Source organism: Zeus faber (assembly GCF_960531495.2).
Source record: "Zeus faber genome assembly, chromosome: 15".
NCBI lineage: Eukaryota > Metazoa > Chordata > Actinopteri > Zeiformes > Zeidae > Zeus > Zeus faber.
The window spans coordinates 10,796,667-10,821,798 of record NC_137194.1 but is presented as its reverse complement, the minus strand read 5'-3'; the positions used below and the strand labels follow the sequence as shown (position 1 = coordinate 10,821,798).

General features: G+C 43.6%; 2 protein-coding genes across 3 annotated transcripts; both read left to right on the top strand.

Annotated features, from left to right (window-relative positions):
* Nucleotides 1-380: 380 nt before the first annotated feature.
* Nucleotides 381-9,201, top strand: elapor1 (endosome-lysosome associated apoptosis and autophagy regulator 1). The gene is made up of 19 exons (XM_080015967.1): nt 381-497; nt 639-719; nt 1,977-2,082; nt 2,260-2,409; nt 2,705-2,793; nt 3,019-3,196; nt 3,329-3,457; nt 3,572-3,662; nt 3,837-3,942; nt 4,063-4,200; nt 5,582-5,845; nt 6,018-6,191; nt 6,298-6,448; nt 6,838-6,931; nt 7,012-7,113; nt 7,408-7,534; nt 7,830-8,008; nt 8,265-8,430; nt 8,646-9,201. The coding sequence occupies exons 1-19, from the start codon at nt 480-482 to the stop codon at nt 8,730-8,732; spliced, it is 2,430 nt and encodes an 809-aa protein (XP_079872093.1). The 5' UTR covers nt 381-479; the 3' UTR covers nt 8,733-9,201.
* A 293-nt stretch (nt 9,202-9,494) lies between these two features.
* mapk14a (mitogen-activated protein kinase 14a) lies at nt 9,495-24,241 on the top strand. Of its 2 annotated transcripts, none has more exons than XM_080015000.1 (12): nt 9,495-9,852; nt 11,510-11,639; nt 11,839-11,897; nt 15,038-15,149; nt 15,326-15,355; nt 15,733-15,780; nt 15,863-15,977; nt 16,100-16,171; nt 18,009-18,088; nt 18,832-18,910; nt 21,976-22,149; nt 22,699-24,241. In XM_080015000.1, exons 1-12 carry the CDS (start codon nt 9,737-9,739, stop codon nt 22,764-22,766), a joined length of 1,083 nt encoding a protein of 360 aa, XP_079871126.1. In that variant the 5' UTR covers nt 9,495-9,736; the 3' UTR covers nt 22,767-24,241. The 2 variants fall into 2 exon arrangements, with proteins under 2 accessions (XP_079871126.1, XP_079871125.1); XM_080014999.1 differs by lacking the exon at nt 18,009-18,088 and adding an exon at nt 17,414-17,493.
* The last annotated feature ends 891 nt before the right edge of the window (nt 24,242-25,132 follow it).

Below are 25,132 nucleotides of genomic sequence, written 5' to 3'. Positions count from 1 at the left end.
CCCAAATACCCCCCACCCGACGAGATCGTCGGTAAAACTCACGTGGCCCCCGTCTCATCCCCCTCCGCCCTGCAGCCTTCTCCTGCAGCCAAGGGGAGTTCCTCGACATGAGCGCCCAGGAGTGTCGCAAGTGCGCGGCGGGGACCTTTTCCCTGGGGACGGGCGTGGCCTTCGACGAGTGGGGGAGCCTCCCCACCGGATTCGTCACCCATGGGGTGAACGTCAACGACGAGGACGCCCGCACCGACTGCTCCAAGTGAGTCAGTTCGCCCCCCCCCCGTACGCGCTTCGCCCGACCCCCCGTCGGGAGAAGCGCGTCCGACACTTTCTTCTGTGTCTTGACACCCAGCTCCACCTGGATTCCCAAGGGCGACCACGTAGCCTCGAACACCGACGAGTGCACCGCCACGCTGTCCTATGCCGTGAGCCTGAAGAAACCCGGGACCGTGTCCTTCGAGTATTTTTACCCCGACAACGACATGTACTTTGAATTCTTTGTAAGTGTTTGACAAGTGGCTTTTTTTTTTTTTTTTTTTTAAAGCGATCTGCTCTCATCAAAGAACATTGTTGTAAAGTTCGGTAGTTGTGAAGAACGCTGACATTTATCGCTGATTTGAGACTTTTCACTCCCTGACCAGGTTCAGAACGACCAGTGCCAGTCCACGGACTCGGCGAGTCGGTGGATGAAGATATCGGAGGGCGATTGGAATCGGTATAATGTAAGTTGAAACTTAGCTCCGCCACCACGTGCACCGTCACATTTGGCGGCAGGCGGCTCTGCTGGTGTGCACAGATTTTGCCCCACCCCCTCAATTGAAAAGGGCATTGAGTGAGGTTAACATTACAAAACTTTTGTCCAAAGCCCGTTATGATAAGCACATTTGTCATTCGTCCTTGAACCGACTGCACATCACAAAATTCGAAAGCAAAGAGCGATAGAATTGGCTTTTTACCTTCGATAGGGACAACGTGGTGCGGAGACCCTTATGAGATGGAGAGGTCAGAGTGAGGTTGAGGGTGGAGGAGCTGGCGTTTTGCATCTGGCCAAAGATTGTAGTCATGGAGGGCATGGGGGCGGGGAGGGTTTCGGTTGGTTGGCAACAGCATCCTGGGGATGTTGTAGAGGTCTGACGACAGAGGCGGGGAGCGGAGCGGCAGCGGCCGGAAGGGAGAAGACGAGGGCCCAAAACCAGAGTTTGTCGAGGGGAAAACCCGGAGGCGGCGACAGGCAGGAAGGCATCCGGTGGCGTCCTCGACAGTAACCGCGGGGCCCCGAGGGCAGTGTTTTCTAAGGAGATGGAGAAGCTTAATGTGTGTGTGTGTGTGTGTGTGTGAAGGGTGGAAGGAGAGGTACATTCAAGTGTCATCGGCGCAGCCCTGATGGAAGAAGCCATGGGAGGAGGCAATTGTTAAACAAATTAAGCCCGCCATTTTAAACAAATGGCAGACAAGTAAGATTAAAGGGGAAATATTTACGAGGGTCATTTACATACCACGTTGAACTGGCCCAGCGTGGCAATCATCTGGTTGCACCGGAGAGGACGGGGCTTTTTTATTTTTTTATTTATTTCTCCTTCGCATCGAATGACAAGATGTGTTGGTTTTCTTCAATACATCCACAATCCATTTTTGAAATGGCTATCCTTTTATTCTCCCTTCTCAAGTAGAAAATGTCGCGCGCACCTCCATGAATAGCACCAAGGTTATACGTGCTGTCTCATTACGTCAGATGGGGAAACTAACGGAGACGGTACCCTCTATTTTGCCAAATTAGAATTTGATTGAAAAGCGTTCTCCCAGATCGGATTTTTCAGGGTGGAAAAAAGATTGATATTCGCTTCGCCTGTTCCCCTGGTCCGCAAAGTTCACAGTCCCCGAATATATCGGAGAAAGCTTTGTTGAATGCGGGCTTAATAATTTTTTTTATCTCTGTTTTTTTTTTTTTTTTTTTTTTATCTCAATTTGGCTCTGTGCAGGTACAACTAAATAAAGGGAACAATGTTTTGTACTGGAGGACCACTGCATATGCTGTCCTGGGAAATACTCTCAAGCCTGTGCTGTTGAGAAACGTCGCCATCTCAGGTAGAACATTTCCTTCTTTTCTTCGTTGGGGATTCCGTTTCCTCAACAACAACAAAAAAAAAGGCCACAGGACAACACTCCACCCTGCGTGAAGGTGCTTGCCTCGCTACGCTCCCCGTCCCCTTCTCCGTTACCGATTGCTAATTAGTTGGTGTTTTGGGGTTTTTTTCCGTGCAGGGGTGGCCTACACGTCGGAGTGTTTCCACTGTAAACCCGGCACTTACAGCGCCAAACCAGGCTCCGCCCGCTGCACCCCCTGCCCCGTGGACTCCTATTCCAACAAAGGAGCCACAACGTGCCGGGAGTGTGAAAACAACAAATATTCCGGTATAATTTGCACTTCCAGCACTTTGTCAAAGTCAAGTCACACCAGACGTTCTTTAATCGAGAGCCTTCGACGAGTCATTAAATCACGCAAGCTATACTTATGTTCTCAAAAAAAAAAAGGTCCATCATAGATGCTGCCTCATAATCGCATAAACACATTCAATATGCAAACACGTGCTCGTGAAGAGCTCACAAGGTCAGAGGGCTTGTGCTATCCGTGGATCTTAATTGCAGACGTGTGTTTTCCTTCATGCCCGCCGGCTGTTTTTCCTTCACATGGCCTATATTTCTCCAGAGGCTGGCTCAGGAAGCTGCAAAGCAAGACCTGCCTGTGCAAACAGTGACTACTTCTACACCCACACTCCGTGTGACTCCAGGGGCCAGGTACGCAAGCGCAGGACACACGTGAACACGGTGCGCCGTGGAGTTGACAAAAATAAAAATGAAACATTCAATCTGACGCGGCCATTTCACGTGGTTCACGGGGCCATCTGGTATCACTATATCTTCCCCACAAATATCAGTTCCCCTCGGCTGACTCCACAAAAAAACCACAGAACCGTCCACTGACTTCTTTCCTCTCTTTGTTTCTCGCTCGCGGCCCCTCAGACCCAGCTCATGTACAAATGGATTGAGCCTAAAATTTGCAGTGAGAGCGTTTACGGAGCCGTGAAACTCCCTGCGTCGGGGCAGAAGCGGACCTGCCCTCCGTGCAACCCCGGCTTCTACGTCACCAACTCCTCCGGCTGTGAACCCTGCCCCGACGGTTCCTACTCCAGTGGGATAGGTGTGGTACTTTAAACATTTCCCCAACCCCTCAATGTCGTTTATATTCACGTTTTTACCTTTTTTTTTTTTTTTTGCAAACAGAATAGTAACAAAAAAAAATTCTGTTTCACAATAACCCGTGCACTAACAGCCTGCGATAAGTGTCCTGCTGGGACGGAGCCCGTGGTCAATTTCGAGTACAAATGGTGGAATAAGATCCCCGGCAACATGAAGACCTCCGTCTTCCACCGGGAGTACAGCTACTCCGACCGCAGTACAGGTGAGGGACTCCTTCTCCCATAGATGACGTTTCACACGCTACGACAGGGAGGGCATTATGGCATTCAAACGCAATACCTATGTGCGCTCTCGTCGTGTTATCCGTTATGTAAAGGGTGGGAAGTGGCCGGGGAGTACATCTACACCGTCCCCAGCGACCAGGACTCTGACTTTGTGATGCTCTCACTCCAGGTTCCTGGGTACAGGTGAGGTTGAGCGACACTGGCACTCATATATAAATCACATCTAATAAAATGAAAAAATAAAATACAATTTTTATATATATATATATATATATATATACAGTATATGTGTGTGTGTGTGTGTGTGTGTGTGTGTGTGTGTGTGTGTACACTGTGTAATGTGATATATCCTCAAAGGCTTCCTCAATCCATGGCCAGGGACAGTGGGAGTACTGAACTATCCCGGATCACTTTTGTCTTTGAGACCAAATGCACCGCCGAATGCTCACTTTTCTTCATGGCGGTGAGGACTAAAAGCATATGATATGCAATGGTGCAAATATCCAGTCCAGCGCGGTACATGACTGTACATAAGCTGTGTTGCTGTCTTCAGTTCGATGTCTGTTGATGTGTGTTTCCTCAGGGTAATAACCATTTGATTAACGACGTGGTGGAGCAGTGGAGTGGCAGCAATGGGAAACAATCCTACTCATACCTGATCCAGAGCAACAGCACCAGCAGCTTTACCTGGGCCTTCCGCCACACAAAGCGATATAACCCGGTGAGATTGACCGAGGTGTCCCAAATTTTACTCCTCAGCGCGATAAGTAACTTATATTTACAGTTTTCCTCTCTTTGGAATAAGGGCTTTAAGAGTGGCAACGACTCTCAAGTGTCTGTAATTGCCAGCCCCATTCATTAATGATGTTTATTTTGGTATTTTCAATATAAAAGGTCTCCACAACATGATCGCACTCAAGCATTGATGTTACAGAAAAGCTTGAACTCCACATTGAAAATTCTGGAGAAGGTGCTTGAAATTTCATCAGTAATAACCCTGATAATGTGGATATTATGACCAAGCAGGTAGAGGTATTGATAAGAGGAGCTAGAATGAAGCTTGGAAAGTTGCCTTACATTACTATAATGGAGCTTTAAGGACAACATTATGGTTGAACACAGATCAGCCACAACATTAAAACCACTGAGAGGTGAAGTGAATAACATTGAGCATTTTGTTCCAGTGGCACTTCAGGGGGTCAAGGGGTGGGATATATTAGGTGTATATTAGGTAGTATTAGTGAACAGTCAGCTCTTGAAGTTGATGTGTTGGAAGCAGGAAAAAGGGGCAAGCGTAAGGATCTGAGCGACTTTGACAAGGGCCAAATTGTGATGGCTAGACGACTGGGTCAGAGCATCTCCAAAACGACAGGTCTTGTGGGGTGCTCCCGGTATGCAGTGGTTAGTACCTATCAAAAGTGATCCAAAGAAGGACAACCGGTGAACCGGCCACAGGGTCATGGGCGCCCATGGGCTCATTAATGCGTGTGGGGAATGAAGTCTAGCCCTTCTGGTCCGATCCCACAGAAGAGCTACTGCAGCACAAATTGCTGAAACAGTCAATGCTGCTACGATAGAAAGGTTTCAGAACACACAGTGCATCACAGCTTGCTGCGTATGGGGCTGTGTAGCCGCAGACCAGCAGAGTGTCCATGCTGACCCCTGTCCACCACTGAAAGCACCTACAATGAGCATGTGAGCGTCAGCACTGGACCATGGAGCAATGGAAGAAGGTGGCCTGGTCTGATGAATCATGTTTTCTTCTTCATCATGTGGATGGCTCGGTTAGGCTCGGATCGGATGGAACAACAAGCCCGATCCATGGGGGCCCCACCTCGCATCTTATAGGACTTAAAGGATCTGCTGCTAACGTCTTGGTGCCAGATACCACAGGACACCTTCAGAGGTCTTGTGGAGTCCACGCCTTGACGGGACAGAGCTATTTTAGCTGCACGAGGGGGAGCTACACAATATTAGTATTTATTAGTGGTGGTTTTAATGTTGTGACTGATCGGTGTATACTGTATCTGAGAGAAAAGCTGATCAGCTGTGTACAAACACTATCATCTGTTGAATACTAGTTAGTGCTTCCTGTCCTCCAGGTGGGAAACTACACGGCTGATGTTGCCAAGATATACTCGGTCCACATCACCAATGTGATCGGTGGTGTGGCCTCCCAGTGTCGCCAGTGTGCGCTGGGCTCCTCCAGTTCCCCCTCTGCCTGTGTCCCCTGTCCGCCTGGACACTACATGGTGGACGGCACGGGTGTGTGCAAGAGCTGCCCGCAGAACACCTTTGTCCGTGCTGAGCAACCTGTGGGAAAGGCTGCCTGCGTCCCGTGCGGACCAAACACACACAACAACAAGGTACTGTAAAGGTGCATGCACACCAAGATTCTGCAAGTTGCGACTCTAGACTGTTGCGCTTGAGATGCATTTAAACTACACATTTTCTTTCACTTGCATTTAATTAGTATTTCAACCTTTAATGCACCATCATTTTGCGAAAATGAGACCCTTATCTCTCTCCATCCTCCAGGGCCGCTCAGCCTGTGCCAGTGACTGCACTTTGGACGTGCAGACCAGAGGCCAGCTTCTGCATTACGACTTCTCTGCTCTGGCCAACGTCACCGCGTTCCAGAGCAGCCCCCGCTTCACCAGCAAGGGCCTGCGATACTTCACCCACTTCCATCTGGGTTTGTGCGGGAAGGAGGTGAGGGAGTCTTCATAGTGCGCCTTATCCCGGCGTAAAAATGTGTACAAATGAATGGAAGTCCTCTAGAACCGTGTGCCAATAAGGCCTCGTCCTTCTCCACCAGGGCAGGGAGCTGGCGGCCTGTGTGGACAACGTGACCGAGGTGCAGAAAGAGGTGAAAGGTTACGCCTGCCAGTCCACCGTGGTCCCTTCTGAGATCAGGGGCCAGGGCGTGGTCTCCTCCCAACCATTTGTTATTGGAGACACACTTGTTGGTATGCATCTATCTATCTATCTATCTATCTATCTATCTATCTATCTATCTATCTATCTATCTATCTATCTATCTATCTATCTATCTATCTATCTATCTGTCTGTCTGTCTGTCTGTCTGTCTGTCTGTCTGTCTGTCTGTCTGTCTGTCTGTCTGTCTGTCTGTCCGTCTGACACGATTATGTATTTATAATAGTACTGCTACAGCTACTGCTACTACATTATACAGTCTCTTGTTATGTCTAAATGGATGTAATTAAATGATACCTCCAGATCATTATTAAATTGCACTTGTATAACTAATTCCGCAATAAAAATGACAGTTGAAGTTGAAGTTGAAATGTAAAAAACAGAATGCAAGAGAAATAATGTCTTCTGTTTCCGTCTGAAGGTGTAACCACTGAAACATCACTGAATTCCATCTCTTCCCTGGAACGGTCTTTCCCCATTGAGTCCAGCCTGCCAGATGTCATATTTTACTACAGGTTACAAGTGTATTTTTCTTCCATCGCCCAAAGCCTGAAACGTACGTGATTGACGTTAACATTTTGCATGGTGATTGCAGGTCCAGCGAGACCACCCAGGCATGTAAACAGGGCCGGTCCACCTCCGTCAGACTCAGGTGTGATCCCACAGTGGCAGCCAAAGACCAGATCACTCTTCCAAGGTACATTACCCCACCTGAGCGTGTGGCTCCATTTTAAAACCTCTCATTGCCTTGCTGTAAAGGCTGACACCTTGAGGCTAAATCATGGAACTACAGCTGAAATATTTTTACTTGACAAGTTTATAATTCTATCTATCTATCCATCCATCTATTTGTTTGTTTCTTTGTTTATTCATTCATTCATTCATTCATTCGTTCACTCACTCATTCATTCATTCATTCATTCATTCATTCATTCATTCATTTATGACCTACAGCTTCTGTTTCTGGCTCTCTGTTTCGTTTTTTCTGCAGTAAATGTTCGGAGGGGACGTGTGACGGCTGTTCCTTCCACTTTCTGTGGCGAAGCCAGCATGCATGTCCACTCTGCACCAAGAACCACTACAGAGAGATAGTCAGTGCGTGCATTCAGGGAATACAGGTAGTGCACTACACTTTTAGGGTTGGGTTTATTTGTTGGCATGTGAAAATGGCAACAAAAAACAAGGAATAAAAAAATACAAATCAAGTACCAGAGTTATGTTAAGGAAAGAGTAAGTCGCCCTGGCCTGTAGGGCTTATAATGGATCCTCACCTACTCTAGCTGGGTTATAGATCCTTATTTGGCAAAAGTAAACATTGAGGCAAATAGTCAATATTTCATTGCTGAAACGCGATACAGAACTAATTATTTGAGGACGTTCGTATATTTGTGTCTGTGCATCTGTGTATTTCAGAGAACCACCTTCGTATGGCAGCAGCCCCTGGAGTGCTACGGTGGAGAGTCCCTGCCAGCGCAAAAAGTCAGTGCATGTGTGACACTGGATTTTTGGCTCAAATTTGGGGTTTCCACGGGAACGGTAGCTGCTGCGTTACTCATCGGCCTTAGCTGCTACTTCTGGAAAAAGACACGCAAGTAAGATTACTCTCTTGGTACCCTACTGCCCAAGATAATTTGACTGTATTAGTGAGGAATTTATTACGTAGTTTCTTTCTGTATATACTTTTTATTTTACAAATCAGTGTGATAATTACATGTTCATGAACACATACACCTAGTTGTAGTGATGAATCAAAGTAAAATAAAAATAGAAAATTATTATTGGCAATTTTGTTAGTTAGTAAGCTAGAAGTTCCACAGTTTGTAACCGTGACCCCTGTACACCCCTCAGACTACAGTACAAGTATTCAAAGCTGGTGATGAGCTCAGGAGACAAGGAATGCGAGCTCCCCGCCGCAGACAGCTGCGCCATAATGGAGGGAGAGGATGCCGAAGACGACCTCATCTACCTCACCAAGAAATCCTTCTTCACCAAAATCAAGTCATTCTCAAGAGAGGTTGGAGCCCTCCCACACCACACACACACACACACACACACACACACACACACACACACACACACACACACACACACACACACACACACACACACACACACACACACACACACACTCGCAGATACACACAGCGCTCCCTGGAAACATTATCAGGGAAGATACTCAGGACTCAAGGTATCAATTTATTCGTAACAAATTGTTGATGTTTTTTCCAGAGAACATCAGACGGATTTGATTCTGTGCCACTGAAGTCGTCAGCGTCAGCCCTTCTGAAAAATGAAGATGACTTTGATGAGTCCTAAATCAGAAACAAAAAAAAATGAAACAAGTCAACACAGAGGTCAAAGAAGAGACAATAGAACATGATCGGCTCCTTATGATTACAGTTTTATTGAAGGAAACCCCCAGAAACCCTCTGAGAGAAGGACTTTAATTCACAATCGTGTGGATTAACAATAATAAAACAGCTAACTAAAAATGAAAGGCTGAAAAACAATTGAAATTCCGATTGATGGAATTCAACATTAAGATTCCATCTATTTAGATGGGAATGCATGTGTTTTTTAAGAGTAAAACCATCTAATGCAGTAGTTCAAAAAGGCTTGTGTTGTGTCCAGTCATTTGGCCTTCATTTTAAGGCCCTGGTGAATTTAATTGTTACTCCAGAGCAATACATCCAGGAGGCCACATCTTTTGGAGATGTAGGAACCTCTGTATGTTTCTCATCCATTACTGTAAATATGTTTGCCTGCTTGTGAGTGTTTTCGACCATGCCGCGTTCTGATTACTTCTATTGGAGCAACGACTAGGAATAATTGGTTTCATTTGTACTTGGTTGGAGAATAAAGACATTTCTTGGAACCTGTTGTAATTGCTACATTTTTGTTATCGTCGTTATTATTATCATTATGATGATGATGATTATTATTATTATTATTATTATATTTCTTTTAATTCTCTCAATAATAGGCGGGGCCTCTATTTTGAGCCCTTGCCTCGTTCCCCCTCTCCAAACAGCGTCCACCATACGCTCGCGAGATTTGGCGACAATGTTGCAAGGCGGCCGAAATCTCGGCAACTGTGCAATGCACGCAAGTGAATAAGGACGAGCGGCGTGTTTTTTAAGCGTTTAATTTTGTTTTTAACTCTGAAGCGCGCACGAAACGAGCTCCCCTGCAACGATCGGCGGAGGTTCGGTAACAACGAGCGCCGGCTCCACCGCGTTGTCGTCGGAAAACTTTCGGGAAAGTTGCAGCGCGTCGGACCCAGAAAAGCAGAAGTGAAGTTGACGGGTCGTTGTGCAGGAATGTCGAACGGGGGAGCGCAGTTCTACCGGGAGGAGGTGAACAAGACCATGTGGACGGTGCCGGTGCGGTACCGGAACCTCTCCCCGGTCGGCTCGGGAGCCTACGGATCCGTGTGGTGAGTTGGGTGTTGCGCGGGGGGACCTGGAAGCTTCCATTCATCTGGACGAGGCCTGCGCTGCAGGGGCTACCGCTAGCTTAGCGCTCGAAGCAAGGTGGAGCCGTTGGCTTTAAATGGAGGAACATCACCGAGTCGGACAAAGTGATTTAGCTCGTTATGCCGGAGGGATGGAGTTTGTGTTCAGCTCGCGTTGTGTTTACGCTCATCACAGGCTGCTTCTATCAAAGCCCCCCCCCCACTAAGCCGTGTCTTTAGAGGGTTGTTGTCCTAAATTGTGCATGGCAACAGAATAAATCTATCACGACAGAGGTTTTACCTTTTTCAGAATGTATTTTATTCACAATACTCTACAACGTATTCTTTGATATCTACATGCAATGGTCACATGAAATACTATAATTATGTCTAAATTCATAATATTTCTTATAAATTCCGGTGGTCTTACGGCACAACAAATAGGCAATAAGAACTAGAAAGAAATTGCAATATTTAAGAAATGGCAATATACAGTAAACGATAAACTAGCTAACCTCTGTATCAACAAGTGTGTGTGTGTGTGTGTGTGTGTGTGTGTGTGTGTGTGTGTGTGTGTGTGTAATGTATTTATTGCGGGTTATAAACAGAGGGGATATTAACAATGCACAGTCAAAAAAAGATGCAGTTATTGACACAGGTTTATTAGCATTCCCCAGTCTGGCCCGGGGCAACCGGTTCAAGCCAGTCAGGGGAAGAGTTACACAGTCAATATATATGCATATATTCCCGAACGTCCCCCCCAGGGATTAATTAATAAAGAGTTTATACGTACACCATTTTTTTTTTTCACCATCTTGATACAAACACCATTTTGGGTGGCTTAAGTCATGAAGAGGGAGCCTTTATTGAGCAGGTCTCTAGGAGACAGATTTGTCTGTATAAAATTGTTCCCCCTGTTTAGTGAACAGATGTTTGTTTTGCACATGGAAGTAGAAAGCTGTGCTGTTGCTAGGCAATACTGTAAATCCTCTGCTGGTCAGATTACTGTGAGCTCGCATTGCATTGGCTATTAAAGATACCCCATGAAAGTGCATTTGAATTGTCCTTAATGTTTTCCCCATTGAAATATGATACCAATGGCCACGAGAATATTGGGGAACTACATTACCTAGGATTTGCTTTTTTCCCCCTTCAGTAACCGTGGCAAAATAATCTTGCTAGTGGATATTGTCATAGAAGCAATCTGTTTTATGAATACCAGACATTTGTGTTTTTTTTCTGTTGACCGTGGCAGACCAGCTGAGATTTGCATGTATTAGAAAGTCACAGAGAGGCAGTTCTTCTGAGTCTGTCGGACAGAATCAAGGCAAGACTGGTCTGAATGTGCTGAGAAGTGACATTTTCTGCTGATGCTCCCTTTTCCTTCTCTCTGGCACCTTTTTTAGATGACCTGATTTGGTTTCAAAGAAAGCTTGGTCTGCAGCGAGCCATTTGAAAAGGGATTTCTTCCCTCTTAAGATCACTTATTAGCTGATGTAAAAAGTCCACAATTCTATCATTGGCCATTGTGGAGCTTTGGCTGTTATGAGGGGTCGATACTAGTTCTTGAATGGGTTGAAAAATGACGACCCTCTCTTTTAAGTTAGCTATCCTAAAGTTTTAACCCCGTTTTCAACAGTTCATCGTATGATCGGAAGACGGGTGTGAAGGTAGCTGTGAAGAAACTGTCTCGGCCTTTTCAGTCCATCATCCATGCCAAGAGAACATACAGAGAGCTACGGCTGCTTAAGCACATGAAGCATGAAAACGTGAGTCTCCTTTTTCTTTCCTCCTTTCGGGTGTCTTTTCCCCCAATCTGAACTGCTAGTATATTGGGGCTTGTATAGAACAGGATTTGTTGCTGTTGTTACCCTGGTAGGAACACATTTAATTCATGTGATTATCAATGTACCTTCAAACTTTTTTTTCCCAGTCTCTGACCGTTGCATTGTCCTTCTATTGCTACAGGTGATAGGACTTTTAGATGTCTTCACCCCTGCTATCAGTCTGGGGGAGTTCAATGACGTGTAAGTTGAATGTGTGCCCGTCGATCATCGTTCTGTTCCCTTTGTATGCCATAAAGATTCCTCTCCACCATTTGTAATGGTTTCCATGCTGCTGGCATAGTTTTCCCATTGTGTAACAACAGTGTTCTACAAAATTGGGCCTCTGCTTCCGTACTGCAGACAACACGGGTCACGCCTGGAAAACACCTGGAGTCCAGCCAATAAGCTAAACACAGTGGAATGCCTCTTAGACTGCCCAGTATGTTAGTTATTCATTCACTCACAGCTACAATAGTTGTTTCATAAATAATTTCCTTTCCCATGCTACCCTGGTTCCTGGCATTGTAAAATGTATGGTGGTTGTCGGCTTGCAGGTAGTTATTTTAAATATCAAGTGGACAGCTAGGTGACTTAGTTGTGATTGGCCCATGCCGCCACCTCCTCTGTGTGTGGATACCCGAGTGAATCAGTCAGTTATTCAGGCTCAGGCCTGCAGCAGGGTTGTGCTGTGCTGTGCTGTGCTGTGCTGTGCTGTGCTGTGCTGTGCTGTGCTCTGCTAAGCTCTAACACTTTTCCCCAATCTGATCCCTCACTAATCAGGAATCCTTTATCTCTTTAAGCTATACCCGTTTCACACTTGGCATGAGGGGGAGTTGAATTGGAACTGAAATTGCATGCATTTTAAAGCACAATAACCAGCTCACACATTTGTGGTGTTCTTTAAATTGACAGCATGGTGCTTTGAAGAAGAACGGGAAGTAGATGACTTCTTCATTTCCTTAGCCCTAGTCCTTCGGTTAAGACCGAGAGTTGTCTGCTCAAATCGGCCCACTGTCCCAGATTAACTTTGTGTAACAGAGGACTAGAGGCTATGCAAGGGCACTTTCCCACGTGGACTGTGTGTGAGACTTGGTGGGTGACAAAAAAACAACTCATAAAGAGAGACAGTGATGAGCTTGTGAGAGAGCAATTCTCCTGCAGTGTAGTTGAGGTTTCCAAGCTGAATGCTGAGTCGCTGCTTGAGCAATTTTTGTAGGCTGTTATTTTCGGCCCCTGCATTTGTTAACATGCACGTCTGCTGGAACGTGGCTAGTGTTCCTGTGCAATGCTGTCCAGGAAAATCCCAGGACAGCATAGTACCCAGGACATGCAGGAACTGTTGCTGGATGTCCCATCTTTGTAGAAAAAATACATAGAATGACTCACATTACCATGGCAACACTCTTTAGCAGCTTGAGCCCTCGTGCACTTTGAGTCCAGGGGAGGTGAATGGATCAAGAAGCATAAGACTCTGCTATTTTTACAGTTTTTGTTCAAACCGCTGTGCAGACTCTCCATGTGCTGCTGTCTTTTGATGTCACTTAGGGGAGTGTGGGGGTGGAGGGACAAGTTCAAGCTTTAGCACACTATTTTAAGCTCTCCCTTGCTGCTATATGAGAATAGAAGAGCATTGAAGGAACCGTTGTGCGGCAGAATGTGTTCTCCCTACACTCGGCCCTTTGTGTTCTGGCTGTGAAACCGGTTCCGTTGCCTGGTGATCACACCCTTCTCCAGAGGTGCTCGCCACTGCCGAGGCTTTATTAATGGCCATGGCATTAGATTCAAATTACCCACAAATGCACACCCATTAAACTCACTTATCGGGTGTGTTGTCTAATGAAATTCCATTTGCGAGGCTTTGGCTTACTGGGATCTTTGAGAGAAGAGGTGTTGCCGTTAAACTGGTTCAACTGCAAAAACCCCCTAAACAATTAGTGAAAATACCAATAGTGTTATTGTGCTCATGAATTAAGAAATGTGGTCATGGTCATTCTGTAACCCTATTGTTTTTGTTCTGATTTTTATTATTTTTCTCCTTCGCATTTTTCCAGCTGAAAGTGTCTGGCACACAGCAACAGCCGAGCACACGAACATTAATGAAACGTCGTTGGATTCGAGAAAGTTCTGATATTTTGTGGTCCAAGTTTGATCCACATCAATTCCTATATGGAGCAGGAATTACTGAAAAACCCTTGCCAATCTACCGGAAGTATCTGAATGTTGGCGGAGTGGGGCGGGCTGCAGTGGTGGAGCTGGGCGCTGTGTGACATCATCATCCAATTTGTTATATATGTGTTGGTTGTGGCTCTGGCGGGGCTTGTGCATGGGCCGAGGTGCGCTGCGGTCTAGACTCCATTGGTGTGTATTGGTTGTTTCGCGCTAGGTCGAGACGAGATGGAGCCGATGCTGATTTCCATAAACACTCTGAAAATGAGCTTTAACTGATGCCGCGTTCCAAGGGAACTCGGAAAATTGTAATTTGGCTCGAGAGGACGTGATGATGCGTTTTGTGGGAACTCGGGAAAACTAACTCGGTACTAACCCTACTAACCTGGACTATGTGCATTCCTGCCTGCAGCTAAATTTAGGGATCCATCCCTTAGGGATCGAAGTTTTTGGGCTAAAAGTATCTGGAACAGGGTGACCCCTAGAGCTATGGACATGGTTAAGGTGCCATTAGAACCGGGACTTACGATCAGGTAATGGAACGAGAGGAGTTTTAGAGTAAGACGCTTTGTGACATCATCATCCAACATCATTTGTGTTGTGCTTGGTGTGGACTCCAGCGCTCTGTAGTGGTTAGAGATTACCTGGTTGAAGTCGGCGGGGCTGTTTGATTGATATTTTATCTCTTTAGTCTTTTTGTAAACAAAGACATTCTATTCCGATATAACCCCGTGTAGAGTTGTGGTCCTCCTTACTTGGTCGGTTTCGCGGAAGTTTAAGATACAAAATCGGTGAATGCATGATGAGTTCATATTCCCGGAACGACTCGGAAAATGAGTATCCTGAAAACACAAAAAACATTAATCCACAGAAACTTGCGACCACGTCAAGTCAAGTCCAACCCGACTGGTAATGAATGATGCGTTCCTGTACAAGGAATGCGTCGGAATACTAGAACCCATGAAATTGTAATCAATCACAGAGAGATGGCAACGCTTCAAAATGTAATTTGTCACTGACATGACTCAAATGGACCCTGTGTATTGCTGCCTGCAGCTATATTTTTTATTATTATTATTATTATTATTATTATTATTATTATTATTATGTGATCAATTCACATCACATTCAATTACTATCATTATAAATGATCAATTATCTCTTGTAACTTGCAGATATCTTGTGACACACCTAATGGGGGCTGACCTCAACAACATAGTCAAATGTCAGAAACTCACAGACGACCACGTGCAGTTCCTCATCTACCAGATACTCCGAGGTTTAAAGGTGAATCGCCTTGTGATGCTCTTCCTATTAAAATAAAATCAGACCAGTGTTTTATACATTGACACAAACCTTTTCAGCATAGCAGTTATTTATGTCGTGATAAATGAATGCTCTTGATAAAAGATGTGTTAAGGAGTTTTAAGGCCTAATGCAAAAGTCTTTTACTCTCTCCTCAGTACATTCACTCAGCAGACATCATTCACAGAGTAAGTGTAACTGTTCAATTTTGATTCTGCAAATCTCGCTTGCGCTGGGAAATTGAAAACTCTCTTTATCTCTATAATTGAGCAACAAACAATCATTTTCGTGGCAGTGTTAGACTTGTGCGTACAGCATACACATGGAACATGTAAAAGGGAGTCATAAACAAGACCTTTGGACTGAATAAATAACGGCGCCATTTTTTTATTTATTTTATTTTTTTTCGAATCAAACCATATAAATGGTTTTATGTACCGAGAGTTACCCTGTTTTTCGAATTTGTGGAAAGGGGCAATATCAGCCTCATACTTAACTATGTATTTACCAGTATATAGCAAGGCACACCCTCCCTAAAATATCATGATATTTTCTCAACCTTCAGGACCTGAAACCCAGTAACCTGGCTGTGAATGAGGACTGTGAGCTAAAGGTTGGTTGTAATTTCACTTTGAGATTTTTCTGTAAATTAATCGTATCGCAAATAACAGCGTTTATCCATTTCTTTTCACCAGATTTTGGACTTTGGTTTGGCCCGACACACGGATGATGAGATGACCGGCTATGTTGCCACCCGCTGGTACCGAGCCCCAGAGATCATGCTGAACTGGATGCACTACAACATGACAGGTCTGGTTTGTCAGGTGCTCCTGTCACCCACCGGACTTTTTTATTGGAGCTGGGGATTATTATTTTTATTTTTTTAATCAAGTATTTTTTTTAATCTTGAGTTTGTCTTTTCTGTGTTGCAGTGGATATCTGGTCTGTGGGGTGTATAATGGCAGAACTCCTTACTGGAAGAACTCTGTTTCCTGGTACTGACCGTATCCTTCCCAGTCAACTCGCCACTTTGTGGTTTGACAGATGAAAGTCGAAGCAGACTTCCGTTTGTGCTCTGCGAGGACGTATTAATGCCTGTTCTTTCTGGGTGCAGACGGTTGGACTGTTTCTGTACTAAAGCCGATACTGTGCTCACTAAATTATTATTTTTTTAAACCCACAGCCTTTTTTTTTTTTTTTTCTCTTCCCGTCGCAGGAAGAGATTGGATATGATGTTATTGGATAAGGTGTTATTGTGTTTCCAATTCTGATTTTCAGTCTCCTTGGGCCTCCACAATTTATTTTATACCTGCAACGCCGGTATAAAAAGTAGGGGTGGGGAGCTTCCCTCCAATCTTCATCACGCTGGGTGTTCCCTCGATACAATATTGATTGCAGTCGTTCATTTATTTTCATGTAGTTGGTCCGACCTCATCCAACAACAACATGATGAAAATGTCCTTTAGATAAAAACAGCCCATTTTCTTTTTCTTGTCTACGGCCCATAACCGTATATGTGTTATCATTAATCTGGCCTCAAACAGGCAAAATGGTTCCCCCACCTCCTCTATAACATCTCACCGCTTTCTTTATCCTTTCTCCCTTCTCCTTCAAGGCAAAGCTGACTAATATATCTCTGCTTTAGAAAAGATATTCAGAACCGTAGCAACCCCCCCCTCCGCCCCCCCTCGGGCCTTACCCGACACGCTAACATTTTCCTCTGGCTCGATTCAACTCTTCAGAATGCATTCTGGCCTGTCACTTCTCTGCCTCCTCCTCCGCGTACGAGCATATTCACCCCGTTGTCTTTCTCTTCATCTGCCAGCCTTTTTTTTTTTTTTCCCCCAAACTAATGGGCAGGTTTCCAATTCCAAAAGGCCACCGTACACCTCTTTCATCATATCTACCCCCCCCCCCCCCATGTTAATCTCTTTTCCCTACAGTTAGAGATTACTTACGGAGATGGATAACAGTTTTCTTTTTCAGAGTACAGAGTACTGTGTGTGTGTGTGTGTGTGTGTGTGTGTGTGTGTGTGTGTGTGTGTGTGTGTGTGTGTGTGTGTGTGTGTGTGTGTGTGTGTGTGTGTGTGTGTGTGTGTGTGTGTGTGTGTGAGAGAGAGAGATATTACGCATTGCAGATAGTGCTCAGGTCATTGTCGGTTTCCCATGGAAGGATCACGACTAACTGGTGAGATTCCAGGGTCTCCCTCGTCCAGCTGCAGGTCTTCCTTTACAGTATTTGGTAGACATTGATCAGTTGAAGCTAATCATGCTGCTCGTCGGAACGCCAGGCCCCGAGCTCTTGATGAAAATATCTTCAGATTCTGTGAGTTCACATTGTTATGCAAGGTTTTGGTTTTTTTTTGTTTGTTTTTTTGTCCCCCCCCCACCCCCACCCCCACTCCACCCACCCCACACCCCACACCAGTGCCAACATGCCCCGCCATGTGCCGTGCATCAGTTTGTAATTAATCATGTGCTGCCAAACCGTCAGCTTGCTTTGCACTCTTCCACTGCGTGGGGTTTGTGTTAACATGCAAGACCTTGCTTCTGCGTCTCTATGCGTCTCGTAGTCAAATGAGTGACACCCGCTGTCGGATAATTCTGCCACATTTAATTGAAATGTTCTCTTTTTTCGCCGGCGGCTTAAAGCATGCGATTGTGTCTTTTCCACCCTCTCACTGTCTTTTAATCTTTCCAAACATTTGGGAGCTGCTGTCACAAACACGTCCCAGGGGGGAGGGGGGCGCAGGGACATGGACGACAAAGTGTTAGGAACAAAAGCTGCTTCTTAACCAACTCTGCTGTATCGCTACACTCCCCTTGACCCGAGCCTCGTAGATATAAACCAGCTTCAGCAGATAATGCGTCTGACAGGGACGCCCCCGGCGTCTCTAATAAGCAGGATGCCCAGCCACGAGGTGAGCATCACCCACGGTCTCTTTCTTTTAGAACCGGAGCAGGACCACAGGCCTCTAGACTCTAGAACAATCCCAATAATAGTAGTTTGATGCCAAAACGAAATTATTCTCCACTCTCTTTGGGCTTAAAAAAAGCAGCAAACTTGTCGTTTTTTTTTTTTTTTTTTTTACATTTATTATTATTTTTTATTATTCACAAGATATTTTGGCATCCAACCTGCTTGCTGCATGGTTGAATTGATCAGCTAATCTTAACTTGTTGGCATAAAAAACCCCAATCTGAATTCTAAACACGGAGTGCTCTGTATTTCATTATAACAAGTTTTTTATCCCAAATGTACATGACCTTAATCAATACATTGTCTTGGGGATGGGGGGAAAAATAATTGACCAATCTTACAGTATGGATAGCTACTAACAACATTGCGCGGTTTTTAAGAGACTTTTCTACGAGGTGGTGTGCCTGTTCTTGTGTTCTGCTTGCGCCTTCACAAAAAACTATCCTTTTTAACTCTCAGCAGTACTCTGTGTGATTCCTGTCTAAATGTTTAAATGATTGTATTATGGAATAATTAATGCCGTAATTCTGGGAGAGATCTAGTCTGCGTACTTAAAAAAAAAAAAAAAAAAAAAAAAAAAAGAATAGCATTAAATCCAGTACAGGATCAAAGAGATTAAAATAAATAAATGGAGAAGATGTAGCTTCTAGTAAATGGTGATGGTTGACTCACATTTCTTTCCAGGCCAGGAACTACATTAAGTCCTTGCCACAGATGCCCAAGAGGAATTTTGCTGATGTTTTCATCGGTGCCAACCCACAAGGTAATTACTTTTCTAAATACTATAAATAATAATATTGGACCAAAAACTGTTTCAAGGCAATTTTAAATAAACGCAGAGGATGATTTTGCCTTGGCTTTAACTCAACAAAGTGAGATGTGTTTGATTTTGGGGGCTGAGGTTATTGAATTAAGGAATTTCAAGGCACTTTACTGATGCCGAAAAAAAAGATCAATGTCTAAGTTCAAAAACTGCCCAAGGGCACTGCAGCCCATAATTCCTCAGGCTGAATATTTAGCTTTATCTCAAACTAGTGAGATGATGTTTATATGTATTCGTCCTTCATTTCTACACCCAAGTCATGGTTCCACCTGGGATTTATTTTGAAGTTTATTTTAATTAATTAATATTAAATGTAATTTCAGTGGAATTTCCTATGTCACTTCTATCTGTAATGCCTGAAATTAATATTTATCTCACTGACTATAGATTTTTTTCTTGTGTAGATACAACGGGAAAACTTTGAGCTTTCCTACAATAATAGGAACACATAAGAGCAGCGGTTCTCAACCTTTCCGCACTCGCTGCCCAATTGAATATCTCAAGTGTTCGCGGTCCATATCCGACCAGAAGTAATTCGGGAGCCAAACAGTGCGTTCTCAGAGGACGTTTATTTTAACCATCATATGCATTGTCATACATACAGTGCAGTAGTGGTAAAACAAAAAAAGAGGTGGGTTAAAAATAACCTTATATCCATGGAACTTTAGCGTGACATTAGTAACGGTATCTAGCAAGCTCTGTCTGAAGGGCGCAGTGTTTTAAATATAGGCAAACTACTAACGACAGCGCTGATAAAACCAACAATAACACGAGCACATTAATATTGACTCACCTAATGAGAAGGCTGGTGTTGCAAGGCAGACACCAAATGCTTGATGTCTGGCTTAAAGGACGACAGTCTCAGTCGAAGATCTGCCTCAGCATTCAGTTTATTCCTGTATTTCGTCTTCAATGCCGCAAGCGCCGAAAATCCAGTATACGTCGTTGGGAAAAACATCAGAAATCGCACAGCTCTGTTGGACAGATCAGGATACTCAGAAGCAACATGAAGCCAAAGGTTTTTCAGGTACTTCTGTGAGAAAGCCAGTTTCAGTGCGCTGTCGCAGGACAGATCCACTAGATTTTCCTTCTCTTTTGCGCTCAGGCCTTCGAGGGTCTCGTCACTGTGGCTGGCGAAGGGGTTTATCAATCCAGCTGCACTGCACATCTTGGATGGGGAAGTATTCGCGCAGCTTGGTCCTCAAACTGTGCAGGCGCTCTTTGACATGATTGATCTCGGTGACGGGAAGTTGCGTTACTTCCTTTGTCAAAAAATCAGATTCTCAAACGAGTCAAAGTTTGTCAGGTCAACTCGCCTGGCCCACATATCCATTTTTACTATGGTCGCTTCTATTTTATTCTGGACATTGAACATGGTTACTGCTTTTCCTTGGAGACTGAGGTTGAGTCAGTTAACTCAACCTTAAGTGGCTTTAAATGTCGGCCAGGCATCCCAATTTAGCCAGCCACTCAAAATCACCGAAGCGATGTGCGAGTTCAAACTTTGTGTCGAGAAAAAACACCCTCGCCTCATCACGCAAATTCAAAAAGTCGCATCAGTACCTTCCCCCTGGAGAGCCACCGGACTTATGTGTGTAACAGAAGCTGCTTATGGTCACTGCCCATCTCGTCACAAAGAGCAGAAGATAAAGGTGATTGCAGTGGGCGGCTTTTGATGAAGTTGACTCTGACAGCCTCATCTGGAACAGTCTTTAGATCTGCAGGCGTTTTCTTGCAGCCAGCGCTGCTCTGTGTATACTGCAGTGGACAGATGCTACTAGTGGAGCCGCAGCTTTCACCCAAGTGATGACTCCACTGCACTGGCCCGGCGTCACACGGGCCCCATCAGGACCCGCTCCCACACATTTGGACCAATGAATCCCGTTTGAAACTATGAGCGCGGTCAGAATGTCCAAAAATGGCCTGAGCAGTTGAACGCGCCGGTAAAGATTTTCAAAACGGGACCTCTTCTTTTGTCTCTCCATTGTTTTCATGCCTTACATAGGCAAGCAGGTTTGACTGATTTGTGATGTCTGTCGATCCATCCAGTCGGAGAGCATAAAAACGACTCTCGTAAGCTCGCTATCAGCTGTTCTGACACATTCTCTCCCATCTCGTCAATCCTGCGTCTGACTGAGTTATCAGACGATGAGATGAGGTCGCTTGGCTTTCGCGCCTTCTCTCCCAACATCGCCCCCATGATCTCTTTTGTGGCGGGAAGAATTAAATTCTTCCTGGTTGTATGCGGCTTACCAGGCTTGGCTGTGAGACGGGCGACCGGATAGGACGCCTCCGCTGCCTTTGCGTTCTCGGTGCCCGTACATGACGTTTCGATGATTTTCTCCTTGCATCTTTACATGGCTTCAGAGCTTCGTTTGATAAAATCTTCTGAGCTAAATATTCAGCGCTATACTTTCTCCGAACCCGCCTGTCCGCTTGTGAATGATGTAGAAGGGCTTCTTCCCTTCTCAGTGTGCCTGATGCTCGCCAACTATCCACTTTGATTATCACCTCAAGTTCAGAAATATACAGGTGCACGTCGATCGATCTTCTTTTTTTTTTTTTTTTTACATTTAAAAACGTTTTTGTAATTAATGTATATCTTTTTTCCCCAATTAAAATCGATGTGTTTTGCCCATGATTTGGCGGCCCATTTGCAATACCCTCACAGCCCACAGGTTTGGAATCGCTGCATTAGACCCAACAAAACTACACCATTGACCCGTTGCTAAATTAGTGAACTGGGGATGCAATGTGTCTTCACAAAAAAATATAAGGTTGATTATATTAATCAAACTTGAAACTGAATAAATTTAAGGAAGTACTGTAATTCTTTAACCTCTACCAGGGTGATGTTTTCCTCAGGTATTTATACTTCTACCTCTGCTAAATATAGTGCATAAAAAAACATGCCTTTCGTATAGGATGGAACAAAATACAGACACTGTTAATGTTTTTATTTTCATAATATATATATATATTTATATATTTATATATTAAAACAGCTGTGGATCTACTGGAGAAGATGCTGGTTCTGGACACAGACAAACGGATCACTGCGGCTGAGGCTCTGGCCCATCCTTACTTCGCCCAGTACCATGACCCAGACGATGAGCCTGAAGCGGAGCCTTATGACCAGAGTTTTGAGAGTCGCGAGCTGGAGATTGAGGAATGGAAACGTAAGTGTGCCTTTCCTTTCCTCTGGTTGTCAGAAAGTTTAGATTTTAGGCTGTGAATAGTGTCATTTATCTCTATTCTCTTCTACATCTAATTTATACGAATGATTTATCCTGTGCATAGAATCAAATTTTTATGTTCTGTACAGTTTTATATATTTGACTATTTATATTTTGCATTTTTCTGCTATTTATGTATACTTGGTATTTTTTATTTTATTTGACTTTATATTCTAATTTATTATTACATTTTTTCAGACTGTTAAGCTTTTTTATGCTATTTTTTAACACTAATTGTCTGTTGAGAAAAGCATCAATCCAATCCTCACCATGACAAATTCCTCATATATGCGAATGTGATTGTCAGAATATTGTAATTCTGATTATATACAGAATAGAAAATGAATACCTCAGAGTTACAGTAAATTTAAATAACTCATTTAGTCGCAGAAGTCTCATTGTACAAATGGTGATTTATGTGGTAAAGTTATTATAATGAACTTACTAGTTGTTCTTTCAATATTAACCGTTGTCATGTTGACTTTCTGACAGGACTAACCTATCAAGAGGTGCTTAGTTTCGAGCCACCCATCTTTGATGCAGATGAAATGGAATCATGAGAGCCTCCATGTACACTGACCAGAGCATCCAGCAAGTTGATATCACCTTGAAGATCTTATCAGTGCCTATATAAATCTTAGCCAATTGTTTTTTTTTAATTTTTTTATTATTATTATTTTTTTTATAAAACAATACAGTAACAACTATCAGTTTTTAATGGAAGGAATGCAATCAAGACGGGGACAGAAAGAGAGATATTTATAAAGGTGACTCAGCATTATTTTCTATGAACCACTAATTCGAATGGGCTATTGCTGGAAAATGTCCTCCTATAAGTTCCTGTCTCTCGTTCAAATATTGTTCAATTTCTTTTTTTAGAAGTTATCCTCATCACTGTGACGCTCAGAAAATGAGATGCTGAAACGTCCGATACTATAGCTGTGCTATTGTGTGTTTCTAAATGTAGGGTTTGAACATGATATATTTAGCCTTGTGTCTTATAATTACTGGTAGTGAGAGCATCTGCACACCTTAAAAGTCTTTGCAGCAGGTGTGAAAAGAGGAAGAGTTATTGTATTAAATAGGAAGCGGAGACAGTGCTTCACTTTACGCCGCCCTCTATTAAATGAGCTTTAATGCCATCTCTTGGAGCTCAGTTACTGAAGTGCAGTGTATTTTACAGCAGTGTGTTTATAAAGTCCCTCTTTTCTATTTAGTGTCTTATACATTAAACTTTGGATATTCTGGTCTGCCATTCACTTTGCCAAGCTGTCATGCATAGCACTGCGTCGAGTGTTTGTAAAATGTCTATGGATTGTCTCTTTTTATTCTAGCAATTGTTCTCTTTTTGATTGTATGAACTTTACAGGGCATTTACGGTTAGAAAAGTAGGATTTCTATCTTTGAACCCTTGTAGGTGTTTTTTTTTTTTTTTTTTTTTGCCAACACGAGAATGTGCCTGTTCTCTTTAAAATTAGTGACATTTAAGGAGCATAATATATTTATACACTTTTCAGGTTTGTTTGTGTTTTTCGGTAGCCTAGTTTCTAGCTACAAAGCAAAGTTGCGATTAACTCAAAAGGTAACGGGGATGGAAACACTGAGACTTCAACCTACATATTTATTTCAGAAGGAATAATCAGAGCCTCAGTCTAAGTTCAGCCCAGCTATTCCTGGGTGTCAGATATACTCGAAAATATGTAAATAGCTGTATTGTATTATTATTTTTTTTCCAACCTTTGGACTTTTTCTGGTTTAAGTCACCAAGCAATCACTATCACTAAGTACATCATTGTGTTGTTTCTGTCTTATGTCTGCAAGAGAGTGTTGGTTTACAGGAATTCAAAGTGTTGAGCTCAAACTGCTTAGAGATATTCCTGAAATGACAAAAAGAATGAGGGATTTAAATGTATTTATACTAATGTTGAGGTGGTATTTATGAACAGCAATCAAATGACTCCAGTAACCTATTTTCAGTTCAGCAGAGTAACTATAATTATACATTTGTTTATCAAAAATAAATACTTGTTTTTCAGAGTCCCACATCTTTTCAATGCCAGTTGTCAATTATGAATTTCTAAGCATGCCACACACAATGAAATGTATTACATTAGCATTGCATATGTTTGAGAAAACAATGTACATTCTCTATATATATATATACATATATAATTTTTTTTTTAAAGATTTTAAATTGAAATAAAATAAGGAAATAAATATAAAAATAATTTTGCTGGAGACCTGCTGTAACCTTTTTGGGAACTCCTGAGCTAGATGTATGTAAATGGCCATACCTTTTTCTGAGCATCCTTTAGTTTGTCTAATTTCAGAGATAATACACACAAACACACATTACTATGGAAGGAATTGTCACAATTCAAATATGTACATTGGCTTCAGAATGTCTTCAGACCTGAAGAGAAAACTTTCTGCACACTTTAGGTTGTAGATGTAATCTTAAATGGATAAAAATGCAAATTTTGCCCATCAATCTACACTCAACTCATAATAAAGCGAAAAAACGTGTTTTTGATATTTTTCTAAATGTATTAATAATCAAAAAACATCTGATTTATGTATGTATTCAGACCCTTCATTAGGGACTGTGTAGAAGCCCCTTTGGCAGCAATTACAGCTTGGAGCCTTGTTGGGGAAGTCTCTACAAGCACCGCACACCTGGATTTGGGAAGTTTATCGCATTCTTCTTGGCAGATCCTCTCACACTCATATTAGGTGGGAAGCAACGAACTGCCTCTCACCACAGATGTTCCACTGGGTTTAAGTCTGGTTCACTCGAGGTCAGCCGGAGACTTGTCCCCGGGCCACCGCAGCGTTATCTTGGCTGTGTGCTTCGGGTCGTCGTCGTGCTGAGAGGTGAACCGTCGCCCCGGCCTGAGGTCGCGTGTCCTCTGGTGCAAGTTTTCTT